Source organism: Hippoglossus hippoglossus, chromosome 5 (genome assembly GCF_009819705.1).
Source record: "Hippoglossus hippoglossus isolate fHipHip1 chromosome 5, fHipHip1.pri, whole genome shotgun sequence".
NCBI lineage: Eukaryota > Metazoa > Chordata > Actinopteri > Pleuronectiformes > Pleuronectidae > Hippoglossus > Hippoglossus hippoglossus.
In genome coordinates this window covers 14488181-14502810 of record NC_047155.1, presented here as the reverse complement: position 1 = coordinate 14502810, position 14630 = coordinate 14488181, and the positions used below count along the sequence as shown (strand labels likewise).

Genomic DNA, 14630 nt, shown 5'->3' with positions numbered 1-14630 from the left:
TATTCAATATGTTTTTGCTTGTAATATTCGGAGCATTGCTATAAGAGAGCCTGTGACCCACGCATTTCATTGCCAGCGACTGCTTAATGTAATTGTTGTGCATTTGACAATAAACTCTTGAATCTTGAATCCACTTGGATCGACCTTGTATTGCAGTACCTCTAGGAACGGTTCACCAACTCAGTAGATGGCGGTAATCAGTCCAAAATACTCTGTTTAATCTATGACAATACCATGACACAAAGAAGTTTTTTTACAGTTATCTTCTGGGATCACATGATCAAAGTCCCTTTCCCAACATATTTTAAGGTCCTCCAACTTTGGAAATGTATATAAATATAATCATAGAATTTTCAGAGAATACCCTCAAGTTCGGCCTGTATCATTGATCAGAAGGTCAAAACACTTGATGACGCTAAGGTGCACAACTGAAGTTATGTCCCTAACATCCGCTGGTGGCCCCTAACACCTGCTAACATCTAATGTTTTGTTTCTGGTAATTTGTGTAGAAGACCTTCAGACGTACAAGGGATATTCTACATCTTATCCTATATATTAAATCATATAAACTCTTGTTGCTTTTTACATAAGTGAGATATAAAAAATATGTTGCAGTTGTAATATTTCCATCTTCCTGCAGAAATTTAACTCCAAAATTGAATTAGTTGAGATCTCAAATTTTCTTCAAAATTAAGACAAACACAATCAAGTAACACTGTATCGATTTACGGTGATAGTCAGCAGCAACTGTCTTATTCTGAAAATATCTGACAGTTAGATGCTTACTATCGCTATTTGATCACCAGCCATAATGAGGTCACTCTACTCTGCCTTATACAGCTTGTTGGAGCTAAGTTCAGGTGAAGGTGCTGATGGCTGATGAATTAAAGGAAGAAACTAAACTTGCACCTGTGAAACAGTGAATTTTCAGCTTGTAAAACAGCAAAACTTTAGTCTCAGTGGAATAAATCCTGAGAACAAATTATTTGATTTTGAATCTTTTAATAACTGTTTTAAATATGGGAGGGAACCGGAGCACCTGGATAAAAGCCACAACAAGAGAGCAAATAATTCCATTTCATACATTTTATTCATTATAAATGTGGGGATACCAGAGCACCTGGAGAAAACCCATCACAAAACTTTAGACTAAGTAAAAGGTAATTATAATCGAAGAATATTGATAATAAAAGAAAATGCTTCGCCCCTTCATTTCGTAGAACAGGTGATTAGGAGAGAGAAAAGAAAATCAAAAACCTCATCACTCAAACAATGAAGGTTAGGGTTAGGCTTAGGGTTGTACCAGTACAGTAATGTCACAGCATGATAAATAACTTTTAGGTGCATCTACTGTGTTGGTGCACCGTTACTGTTCAGAAAATATTTAAATTTGAAAGTGAAGCTATCGGAATAACATCATCCACCTTTTATATCCGGAAGAAGGAAGAGAACCTTGCTCTGAAAGAGGAGAAGAAGCCAGGCTTTTTGCACAGGCGTCTTTTCAAAGAGGAGCAAATTGATATTTCAAGTTCTGGATCTCTTAAAAGAAAGGAAACCATTAGCATCTCTTGACAAGGCCACTTCTTACACAACTCCTTGAAAATGACCTCTTCAAAGATTGTTTTGGGGATGAAAGTTGAGTCAATGTCTTTGACCTCGGCCCATATTCTCTCCAGCAGATGATGACTTGTGTCTGTTATGTCGACATCAGTCCTGGTCACCTTTGCCTTATTATAGATTTGTGATATGAGCTGGTCCAAGAGAACACTGACATACATTTTATATCTGTTTGCTGCCAGCATCTTTGCAATCTCCTCCCTGGAGTTCCTGTCTGATGATGTTGAGTTCTCCTGATCTTTGCTGACCTCTGATGATGATGACTGCTTCGATCTTTTCTCCTCAATGCTGCTGACCACTGCTGGTGTTGACTGCTTCGATGTTTTCTCCTCAATGCTGTTGGACTCTGATGACGATGACTGCTCAGATCTTTTCTTCCCTCCGCTGCTGACCTCTGATGATGATGACTGCTTCGATCTTTTCCCCTCAATGCTGCTGACCACTGCTGGTGTTGACTGCTTCGATCTTTTATTCCCACTGCTGCTGACGTCTGATGATGAAGTCTGCTTCGATCTTTTCCCCTCACTGCTGCTGAACACTGCTGGTGTTGACTTCTTCTGTCTTTTCTTCCCTCCGCTGCTTACCTCTGATGATGATGACTGCTTCGATCTTTTCCCCTCACTGCTGCTGACCTCTGATGATGAAGTCTTCTTTGATCCTTTCTCCTCAATGCTGTTGACCTCTAATGATGATGACTGCTTGTTTGTTTCCAGTGAGTCGATGGCCATAAAAGCCTCTGACACCCTTTTTGTGTGGCGGTTAACTTGGTTGTTCAGCCACCAGCTTATCAAGGACAGAAAACAAAACACCCTGGTCTGAATTTCTGCATATATGCCCCTGTGTGCCATAGGAACAGCCACCTTTTTCGCTGGACCTGAACTAATGTCTGAATTCCTTCCAGGTGTGATGTACGCATAGATGAGATCTGAAAGCTGTTCTGTGAATACAAGAACCTTTTCAGATGGAAGCTTCTTCAGTGTTTGGAATGCAGAACTTTCATTTCCACCTCCCGGCTTCTCCTTCTCCAGAAGCACAGCGTCAATATTAGCCATCAATGAGTGTATCGTCAGCCTCCTATTGACTTTGGTCTCCTCCTTGAATTTTTTCGCGACCCCTGTCAGTATTTGAAGCGTCCCTGCTGTGGCAAAAGTCTTTATGAAAAGACTATTGATCGTCCTCATTCCTTTACTGATTGAGAGGTTTGGCTGTGGAGATTCCTTTCCATTTTTGCTTTCCTTATTGATTGACTCAATAATTTCATCTAAAGCCATATCAATCTCTGGAGAAAACGATGAATTGAGAAAGAGGCTGTCATGGAACTCATCAAAGAAGTCTGTGATGTCAGTCAAACTATTGTTGATTGCTTCCTGGACAAGCATCTTCCCACTGTCCATACTGCTTGTTGTTGAACCTCCCTCTGAGGAACTACCTGACTTGTAGCTGACTCCTGAAGAGGGGGAGCTTGAAGAGGTCCTACACATCCGAATGGGATCATATGAAGCGTCCTGTTCCTCTGAGGAAATGGCCTGACTTCGCCTGCGCGATTGACACTCGAGCAAGAGTTCGATTTTTGCATCTTCCTTTAACGTCTCGCAGGCATAACAGATCATCTTCTGGACTTTAGCGGGGTTAATGAGGCGGGTTGGTATAGGCTTCTCAGAGCTCACACAGGTGGAGCTTGCAGACAAGGTGGAGTTGACAGTCTTCGTCACCTCCTCTACAACCAAGTCTGTGAGCTTATCCAAACTCGTAGACTTTGTTGTGCCTGGCGAAAGACTGTCGTTGAGAGTGTCGCCCAGAATGGACCGAACTTCTTCCTCAGACATGGGTGCAAGGGGACATCGCTTTGCAATGGCATTTGAAACGGTCGCCATTAACTTCAGCAGAAGATCTGCCAACATAAATGTTGTAGCTTCATCCGGTTTGCATGACTTCAACAGCTCCCACTGCTCTGCACTGATCTTCGTAAAAAAGGAATCGAAGTACGGGCGGACAGTCTCTTCCTCTATATCCATTTGTTTCACTCTCTGAGTGATCTCCATTGCGACTGTTATTTGTTTCAATGTGTTGTTTTCGCTGTTCAAGATGTGTTTTCCAAATTCTCATGAAAAATCTCTTATCTTCTTTGTTCTACCAATTCGCTGGTTAGTGCAGACTGACTCTTCACTAGTTAATTTTCTGAGATAAAGAGCATCTTTAAAGAATAGGAAGGGAAAAAGAAGCAAGGGAGTTTAAAGGAATCGAAGCAAAGGAGTTTAAAGGAATTGAAGCAAAGGGGGTTAAATGATTTGAAGCAAAGGGGGTTAAAGGAATTGAAGCAAAGGGGGTTAAAGGAATTGAAGCAAAGGAGGTTTAAGAAATTCAAACAAAGGGGGTTAAAGGACTATGATGTCACTAATAGATCAAAGGAAACTCTGATGTAACAATAAGCCACACCCCTCAACTTTGACTGTAACATAGTTAGTTGGTAGGCAGACAAAAAGGTAATCATTCATTGAACTATTATATCCATTTTGTTTCTCAGACAATACACGTACACGCTTGCGCTTACCGACTACGGTGGAGCGAGTCAGCAACTTCAGGTTCCTTGGGGTCCACATCAGTGATGACCTGACCTGGACCCACCACACAGACTCCATCAGGAAGACGGCCAGACAGCGGCTCTTCTTCCTCCGCAGGCTGCGGAGCCTCAACATGGATGCCAGGATTCTCTGCAATTTCTACAGGTGCACCATAGAGAGTATCCTGACTGGCTGCATCACCACCTGGTATGGCAGCTGCACCGCCCTGAACCGTAAGGCTTTACAGAGGGTGGTGAAGTCTGCCCAACACATCACCAGGACGGAGCTACCATCCATGGAGGACCTCTACACCCAGCGGTGTAGGAAGAAGGCCAACAGGATTATCACAGACCCCTATCACCCCAGCCATAAACTGTTTTGCCTGCTGCCGTCTGGCCGACGGTACCGCAGCATCCGGGCCCGCACCACCAGGCTCAGAGACAGTTTCACCCCCCAGGCCATAAGACTTTTAAACTCCTCCAATCTGCAATAACTCCACAAACCAGCACCTTAGCATATTTGCACTATTGCACATAATTGCACTATTGTTTTTTTCTTTAGGTGTATATATATTTATATATATATTTTATTTTCTATTTTTAATTTTTTCTATTCTATTTTATTCAATATTTTTTTTGCTTGTAATATTCTGAGCATTGCTATGAGAGCCTGTGACCCAAGCATTTCATTGCCAGCGACTGCTTATTGTAATTGTTGTGCATTTGACAATAAACTCTTGAATCTTGAAATATTCATATATGCATCATCATTATATGTATATGGATTATAATACTGTAAACAGTCAGAAACACAGATTCTGGCTACTTTTCTCCACTTGGTCTCTTTAATACAAAATGTTTTTATCAAATGGGGGTGTAACACAATTGAGGCTCTAGAAATAAAAATTCCTAGGCTTTCAAAAATACCTAGATATCATTCATATCCATAGGACCAGAATCAAAGCAACATTAATACAAAGATTAAAAAAATTAGATCTCTCTCTATGAACACGTGACAGTTCAACGCACATTACTTCCTGGCATTTGCATTTTACGAAGTTTGTTAAACAACTCCAGGTATTGAGTCATGGTGTCGACGCTGTCAGATGGTGCGAAGAGGCCTTCAGGCTTGGCGACAAACACAGACGGCAGTTCAGGGACGCTGGGACCAAGAAAGGACTGCATGAACTCCTTAATGAGATTCCAGCAGTCCCCTGGAATCACACAGGGACAGTACTCCACCTGAGGAGACACAGCAAGTCAATACACAGTGGTAAGATGTGATGTCTCCACTCTAACTATTAGGATCAAACTATGAAAGCATATACCTCTACTGATATTCCTCTGGCACTGGAGCTCATTGTCACGGTACCAACTTTTATTAAAAAGTCACAGTAGCGGTATCTCGAACCACGACACTCCACCTTGTGCCCCTTGGCATTCTGGAAGTGGCTTTTTAGTTTCACCATGAGGACATCAAAGTTTGCATCCGCCACGACGCAGGGTCCACCTTCAAACAGAGCCAAGCAGCTCAGGGGAGTTTCAGTGTTGTGCATCACGTATAAGAGCTTGGTGGGTTGACCTGAAATATCAGAGAGAGAACAGAAGCACAGATTGTCAAAGGTTTATTTACTCACATTGTCACATTGCTGAATACTTCCACTTTGTAGGAAAATATATTTCACATCTTAGAGATGTTTAGATGTTTTAGATGCAGAAATAACACAGACTTTAGTCAAATATGATGCAATGTTACTGTGAGAACCAGCCACACATGGAGTTTATAGTATTAGTCTATGAGGTTAGATAAAAGTTTAAACAGAGCCCTACACATGAATCGATTGGCCAACCAAAAGCAGCTGATATGATCCTGTCACAGATAACTGCATCTGTGTTTATGTTTGCCGATATTAAAACTTTTATTTTCCAGAATGAACAATGCAGAACAACACTTTGGCTGTCGAAAATTGTGTCATTATGTAATGTGTCCATAAAAAAATTGCAATTTGCTATAATTTTTTGCAATGATTTTTACAATGATCAATGCAAATATGTTCACAATGCAGAAAAGATGAACATTTCAGTTTACATTTACTTATTTCAAGTTCTATATCTTTGGATATTTGTATTTTCTTTTAATTTATAGTTATTTACAAGAAAAGTTTATGATTTAACTGTAAAATATGAAGCCTTGATAACATTTCTTTTTCATAATGATTTTATAATGACATATTCGGAATCATTGCCAGTATTTATTTTCCAGTCAAAAACTCTTATCTGTGGGGCTCTACCTACAACAATAACACCAGTGTCAACATCCATGTTGACACAGTGCAGCTGCATGAGGAACGGGAGTAACCAAATCAATTGATAAATTATGATGATATGCAATGTTTCACAATGTTCCCTGTCTGACATTCACCATTCAACACGTGCATTTTTATCCACTGGTCTTTGCTCATCAAGACACATCAGAGCATTGAGTTATTAAATATTACCGCTGACATTTCCTGTGGCATGGTAGGTCTCACAGTCCACACAGAAGCTGCCCTGCTTCACTGCACCCAGCTGATCCAGTTTCTTGTGCAGGATGTCCACTGTCTGCTGCACACTCTTCCCCTCCGCCACAGGCACCTGACACACACTGTGAGACAGACACACACGGACACACACACACGCGCACACACACACACACACTTGAACATCATCCTCATCATGGCCATGTAACGTTATCAGTGCTGCTCCAGAGCATCGAGTGGATAAAACTATAACACATGTGCAGTGTCTGAGGTGAAGGGCAGAGGATTATGGAGCCGTGTGTAAATTAGAGTTAACATGTTCAAAATCAAATTGGTTGACGTTTAATTTCAATAAAGCTAAAACCATTGAGCAATAATCTCACCAAGTGACTCCCATTGATGTTTTGCCTCCAGTTGTAGTCGAGTCTTTTCAATTACTACTTCCGGGTTATAAGTTGAACTTCCGGTACATTTAAATAAGCGTATTTTATTTTATTTTAAATAGCCATTATATATTTAACAAACCACACTGCCAGTTATATTCATGTAGTTTCTACAATAAAGTCATTTAATACTGACAAAAATGCTAACGTGTTATTTTTGCTAGGTGACGGACTTGACGCGACTCAGCACGTCACTTCCTGCGATGGCAACCTGCACGTGTTGAGCTGTGACTGTTTACAGAACTTCTTCCTTTTAGACCTTAGCTAGCACATGCTAACACATAACAACAAGATTGTAGCTGTCAGCGTGCAGAGATGCCGAAAGTGAAGAGATCCAGAGGAGGAGGAGGTGGAGGAGCAGGAGGAGGAGGAGGAGGAGGAGGAGGAGCAGTAGTACCAGCCGTGGCGCTGGCGGACCAGATCCTACAGGCCGACACGTTTCGAGCCCGGGGCCGAGTGAAGATCAGGGACAGTCGGGAAGAAAACGAGGACAAGTACGTGGACGAGCGGCTGTCGAGGAAGATCCTACAGCAGGCCCGGATCCAGCAAGAGGAGCTGCAGAGCGAGTATGGTGTGGAACCGGAGAAGAAGAAGATACCGGTCACTGTCCTCGGTAAGTACAGCCACTAACTATCTGCTGCTGCTGCCTGTTACATGTGGCTTTTAAACCTGTGCACGAGATCCACTAAACTGACAGAAATGTGAATGAAGGCTGGTGTGGCAGGACTTGTTCACAACCTATGTAGAGACACAGGAACTGGTTCCTATATAACGTCGTTAAATATAACAACTCATTAAATGTTTGTACTGATCACAGTTTAAATAACACTATGGTCAAAAGTATGTGGACACTTTACTCTTCTGCTGTTATTTCAGCTTTTGGACACACTCATCCCCTTGGTTCCCTTTAAGAGACACCTTGATGCTACATTAATGACCATACTCATCTCCCAAGGGGCTTCAGAGCAAAACCACTTGAAGAATCCTTATTGATCTCTTCTATCTCCCATAGGACATTAATGATACACTTAAACAATGAAGATGTTCATAGAAGCATCTATCATATCATGTATTGTGCTTGAGTACAGTGTATTGTATGACACATTTTTACTTAATCTGGTCCTCTGGAGTTAGGTGTCAGCTTGCCCTGGTTGGTAGTAGTATATGGAAGGTTTCCTCCTGTTTCAGCACAGTAATGGTTAATGGGCTTCATTTATATGACTCTTTTCTAGTCTTATCGACAACTCAAAGCACTTAATACAACAAGTCACATTCATTCAATCAGACTTTCATACAGCGCTACTTAATGCTCCGCTTGTCAGTCACTCTCTAATGGAATCGCTCCCTCAGAGGCAATTTAGGGTTCAGTGTCTTGCCCAATGACACTTCAGCATTGCGTTGCTCTATCTCCTGAGCCGCAGCCACTAAAGAAATGGATTTCTTCTAAGTTTGAGTGGCAGAAGTAGAGTGTGCTGCACAAACACTGACCCCCCCTCCCCATCTATTACTAATAGGACAAGTGAGAGCAAGGTTTTTATCTCCCAACATCAGTGGCCAACTGCTTAATGTTCCGGCTGCTGTAAAGGACCAAATCACTTGGCAGGTTCCAAAGTCTTGTGAGAAACCTTCCCAGAAGAGTTGAGGTCCTTGTAGCAGCACATTGATGCCCGTGGTTCAGGAGTGAAATATTCAGTACATGCCTCTGGGTGTGATGTTTGGTTAACCATGCACTTTTGGCCACTGTCATTACTATAATTTGCATTTTTACTGCTAGTTTCATCACAAGAGATTTGACCTATAAGCTTCATAGAAAGATGATTATCTTTATCCTGCATGTGTACAAATTGATTATGTTTGTAAAGTGCCATGAAATTTCCCACTTAAATCTGAACAAACATCACTCAACCATGAGATGGGTTTTGGTAAACGTCTGTGTGACTATGTCTTGTCATCATATTTTAGGGTCTGGCTCTCAGGATGCAGATTCAGACGAGGAGTGGCCAGCACTGGGACAAGCGGGTGCTGGAGACAGCGATGCCGAGGGTGACACAGAGGTCATCATTGACCCTGATGACGAGAAGGCCATGGAGATGTTCATGAATAAGAACCCGCCAGTGAGGCAAGACACGACACAAGCCTGGGTTTACCTCAGAAGTATCTGTGCACTTAAATGATTCAAAGTAGATGATGAGTTTCCTTTTTAAATGCTGAGCTTCTGTGTTATTTTCATGCCTCTTGCAGACGGACCTTGGCTGATATCATCATGGAGAAGATCACAGAGAAGCAGACCGAGGTGGGAACTCTGATGTCAGAGGTGTCGGGCTGTCCGATGCCCCAGTTGGACCCGAAGGTAGTAGAAGTGTACAAAGGTGTCAGTAAGGTGAGTCGTCCTAAAATATAGAACTTAACCTGCACAGGTGAACACAGCACTCATACAAATTTGTACGTGTGAATTAAAGGAAAGAATGAATATATAGAATGAATAATGAATATATAGAGGAACATAACGTCAGATGATTTTATACAGGGCACATTATAGTCACTGAATGAAATCCCTTTATCAAGGCTCCCACAGTCACAGGATCATCTTAATTCAACACCTATAAGAGATTTCCGAGTGACACATGAGACATGGCCCCCAACAATCATTATTTAGCGTAGTGGTGTTCTTGACTTGCATTCACAGTTTTTCTTCAGGCTTTTGTTGGCAAAAAAACACATCCAGATACTTTTGTTATGGTTCTTCCTTCAATTTGATCCCATTCGTAAATAGCTCACATGATGAGATTGTGATTTCTGCTTGACAAACTGGACAAACTGATATTAACTCATTGCTCAGGTCTTGTATGATTTCTCGATGTTCATAGGTAGATTGAATTTTATTGTTTTGCATGAACCAATGACCCGTGTTCCTTTTTAGTGCTTGTGTGTAAATGTGAAGTATTAAATTAAAAGATAATTTTTTGTTTTGCTTCAGGTTCTGTCAAGATATCGCAGCGGTAAATTACCAAAGGCTTTTAAAATAATTCCCGCGCTGGCCAACTGGGAGCAGGTTCTATATTTGACTGAGCCTGAAACCTGGACAGCTGCTGCCATGTATCAGGCAACAAGGTGAGCCCCCAGAGTATTACTTAAAATAAACACATCAAATGATGAGATTTTAAAACAGTACAGTGAAATACCCTTTCCTTGCTTTTCTCATAGAATCTTCTCCTCGAATCTGAAAGAACGAATGGCCCAGAGATTTTTTAACTTGGTGCTGCTGCCCAGAGTACGAGATGATATTGCAGAGTATAAGAAACTCAACTTCCATCTGTACAGTGCCCTGAAGAAAGCCCTGTTCAAACCAGGAGCCTGGTTCAAAGGTGAGACAACAGAGCGTTCCATCCATGTTTACTATTTCTTTGACTTTCTTTAACATTGCAAGATAAGATGTTATTTTTTTTTTACATTTTTGTTGATTTCTCAGAAAATAATTCATGGTTCTTGATGCAAAAAATGTTTAGGGGACTGAGATTTCCGAGCTTGTGCGATTTGGTGCAGACCCCCCCCAAAAAACTATATCTAGTGAATATAAATGTGGTTTCATAAGAGGACTGTTGGGCCTTGTGCTCTCAAAATTAATTCCCAGTGCAGCTTTGGTATTTTTACTTAATTGTTGAGGACTGATTCTAATTTTCCAATAGTTCTCCCAGTGAGATGGAAACTGATTTCCTGTGTCCTCTGACGTTGTAGAGGACAAGCTTAAATTAAAATGTGAATCTGAATTGTTCATTACTGCCTGATTTGTCAATCACCATCAGTCATATTCCTCTAACCGTCCTTAGTATTGTTGAAAATAAATGATGAGCTGAAGCTTTCTGTGGAGCTTAAATCCTGATTTGCCTTGTGGGCGTGTGGACAGTCATCGTGTGTCATTGAATGCTCAGTGAATGCCCGGCTAAGCTCCACTCACACTCAACATTTCAAAATAAGTGGGGACAGTGAACGAATAAGAGGATTTGACAGAGGAAGAAAATATGAGCTTTCTGGGACATGCCATGTTTCTCATCTCGGCACTAAATTTAGAATTTTTATTCTGAGGACATTGACAGAGGATTATCTGGTGTCCACAGGGTAAATAACACCATTGGTTCTGGAAGCACAGTAATTAACACACTCTAAATTTGGGTCAACTCATCCTTCACATTCCCAGAGTCTCATTTGGCCAATAGTTGCTGAAGATCGTTTTTTTCCCTGTCTTTAATCTCGTCCGTCCTGTGCGTTCACACAATTTGTCCCAGTTTGATAGAACTGTTTTCCCCAAACATCCAGTGACCCATATTTTGAAATCCACCAGTGTAAGATAACACCACTAAGTGGCAGTGTCGCTCACAAATACACTGTATTACCACTTTCCGAATGAATGATGGAGCTAATTGGCCACTAGAGGGGAGCATTTTCCATTAAATATAGTTTTTAAGGATAATTTAGATTTAACAAAATAAATATTTGTTGAATGAATTTGAGGTAAAACAATTCATTTTATGTTTTTCATGATAAACATACAATGCAAGTTCTGTAACGATGCTAGAGTTATACCCCAAAATGCTTTTCTTCTACAAGATTAGTTTCGGTTTTGTTGTTTTGTGCAAATATGCCAAAAGCAAACAAAGTAGCCCCCTTATGACTGAGTTATATGCACAGTGTAGTATTATTTCACCTCTGGAATTAGATTGTTGTCAGTACAGTAGCTGCCAACTTCTGTTACATTTGCCAGTAAAATTAGAATTGGTCTTAATTATTAGTTTTTTCAACAGTTTTTTACCATTTTTTTACCTTTTGCCTTTACATCAAAGTGTATCTTGTATTTTGTTGCATGTAAATATATTACCAGTTAATTTTTTATAAAAGGGTCACTGAACCAGTTTTATAGATCAAAGTCTAAGTGCCTGTCACAGGGAGAACAACCGTTGTAAAAACAGTTGTGTAATGTGCTCTTTGGCTCAAAGAGGAAATTCCTCTAGCAATATAACCAGATATCTAGAAACATGAAACAGAAAGTCAGTTTACCAAACAGTGCAGTGAGGGTGTAATACCAAGCTGTCTGTGTTCACTGTAACAATATACAGTATCCGACGTGTTGCATAACAATATGGACGGGCCTGAAAACTAAACTCGCATGAATGTTTGACGTAGGCTTCAGTGTGGCACTCCATAATGGATATAGTGTTACTGGCCAGCTCCGTCAGTCACGCAGCTTTCATGGGTTCTCCAATCATCTGAACACTTGCAAGTCATTAACGTGAGAATCTCTCCCATCTCAGCAATTCACACGTTATGACACAAACACAGCGTGAAAGATTTTTTCTTATGTGCTTATGTTACTGTTATGTTACTGTCACTATACCCACATTGTGGCTTCTCCTGCATCAATTTCTGACCTTTTCATAAGATCTGTCCAACACCTTATGGAAGTGTAGTACTGCAGGAATACTCTTTAATACTTTATACCGCTTCTGTCACACAGGTATTCTGATTCCTCTGTGTGAATCTGGGACATGTACTCTCAGGGAAGCCATCATCATCGGCAGCATACTCACAAAGTGCTCAGTCCCTGTGCTCCACTCCAGGTGAGGTTTCCTTTCCCTGACACACAGCGGACAGATGTTGGCATCATTAGATGTTGGGTTTAACCACTTGTACTTTGTATTGCTTTATTTGGCAAGTTAAAGCAAAGTCAAGGTTGCATAACATGAACAATCCTTGTGTTTCAGCGCTGCAATGCTTAAATTGGCAGAGATGGAGTATAACGGAGCCAACAGCATTTTCCTGCGTCTGTTGCTTGACAAGAAATACGCCCTGCCTTTCCGTGTCCTAGACGCCTTGGTGGCCCACTTCCTGTCCTTCCGCAATGAAAAACGTTTGCTTCCTGTTCTGTGGCATCAGAGTTTACTCACCATGGCTCAGCGCTACAAGGCTGACCTGGCCTATGAACAGAAGACAGCACTGCTGGAGCTGCTTAAGATACAAATACACCCTCAGGTCACCACAGAGATTCGCAGAGAACTTCAAAACTCAGAGTCACGGGATGTCGAAATCGGGCTTCCTGTTACAGTGGAAATGGATTGAGGGTTCAGCCCAGTCTGATGCATACTCCTCCTCCTCCTCTGATGCAAATGATTGTTTTCTTCAGCATGGAGACAGATTTATTAAATCTGACTTCATCGATCATCCTGTTTTGTGAAAGGACAGTTTCGAAGATGTGACTCATTACTTTGTATCAGAGCTATAATTAGCTTCCTCCGCTCGGATGAGATCACTCAATTAAAAATGATGTATTTTCATGAATCTGTTGCAGTGAAGTCATTGCCTGGAAATACAAAGACTGGTATTTGTGTACATTTAATGAAGTTTTGTTGCAAAGATTTGGATTAAAAAAACAAACTGGTCAGGGATCATTTGTGTCTCAAGATTTTATGTTCACAACTTTTTAAGAAATACATAAAATAGTAAAGAAAGTTAACAACAGAGACTGTCTAAATTACAACCTGACTCAAGGCTGAACAATGGTTTTAGCCATTGACTATGGTTGTAAAAAGTTACACATTTTATTTTAAAGAAAGGAAAAGGAAATTTAAGTATACACAATCAATATATAACCAAACACTGTAAACCAAGGGGGAGAGAGAGACTTGCAGGAGGCCACCGGGTGAGTGAACCTGACGACCAGCGAGAGGCCTGCTCAGAGAGGGACGTCCTACTTCTTTAAGTTTAAGTGCCATATGTTTATCTGAATTATCATGACATTTTAAAATTTGCAATTAAGTTACGCAACATTTATGTACATAATTCAGTTTTATTTGTATGGTGCCAGATCACAACATACATTATCTTAAGGTACTTTTCAGAGTAAAGTTAAGACCGTACAAAATTATAGAGAAACCCAACAGTTCCCACACAGAGAAAACAAAACTCTTTAGCAGGAAGAACCCTCAGGCTGAAGAGGTGTGGGCGGACATCTGCCTCCACCGGTTGTGCCTAGAGGAGAAAAAGACCAGGAACAGTCCTGTAGCCGTCATGTTTGTGCTCTGCCAGTCTGGTTATTCTAATAAAAACAAGAGATATTCTTAGATGTAATGATGTTATTAATGATCACAGCACCAGTCAATAATAATAAATAAGTTGTTGATCAAACAATGTAGAAAATGCCTTATAGTCAATACCTGAAAAATAAATTAAAAGCTATTTATGAAGAGACTAGAGCTGTAAATGTGAGATCTACACAAATAACTACAGTATTTGATTAGATTCAAATTCAGCTTTAAAAAGTGGATTCCTGCTTTTATTAGAAGTTATGCTAATCTGTTTACATTTAATGTTTAAGGCGCAAACACGAAATTACTTTTTTTTTGTTCATTTTTTCATGAGAGCAGAAATAAAGTTTTGTTATTTGATTAAAAAAACAATTTGTCCCATTCTGACCCTTTTAAAGATGGCGGCGGTGAGTGA

At 40.7% G+C, this 14630-nt stretch overlaps 3 protein-coding genes across 3 annotated transcripts in view; 2 read left to right on the top strand and 1 right to left on the bottom strand.

Annotated features, from left to right (window-relative positions):
* Positions 1-14630, top strand: part of LOC117761837 (olfactory receptor class A-like protein 4) — a 946130-nt gene that overhangs the window by 736192 nt on the left and 195308 nt on the right. The window lies entirely within an intron of this gene.
* med20 (mediator complex subunit 20) lies at positions 5008-7160 on the bottom strand. The gene is made up of 4 exons (XM_034586144.1): positions 7080-7160; positions 6676-6821; positions 5506-5759; positions 5008-5419 (listed from the first exon to the last, which is right to left on the bottom strand). The coding sequence occupies exons 1-4, from the start codon at positions 7091-7093 to the stop codon at positions 5198-5200; spliced, it is 636 nt and encodes a 211-aa protein (XP_034442035.1). The 5' UTR covers positions 7094-7160; the 3' UTR covers positions 5008-5197.
* Positions 7316-13568, top strand: bysl (bystin-like). The gene is made up of 7 exons (XM_034586083.1): positions 7316-7752; positions 9102-9258; positions 9381-9519; positions 10117-10250; positions 10344-10504; positions 12649-12751; positions 12896-13568. The coding sequence occupies exons 1-7, from the start codon at positions 7455-7457 to the stop codon at positions 13248-13250; spliced, it is 1347 nt and encodes a 448-aa protein (XP_034441974.1). The 5' UTR covers positions 7316-7454; the 3' UTR covers positions 13251-13568.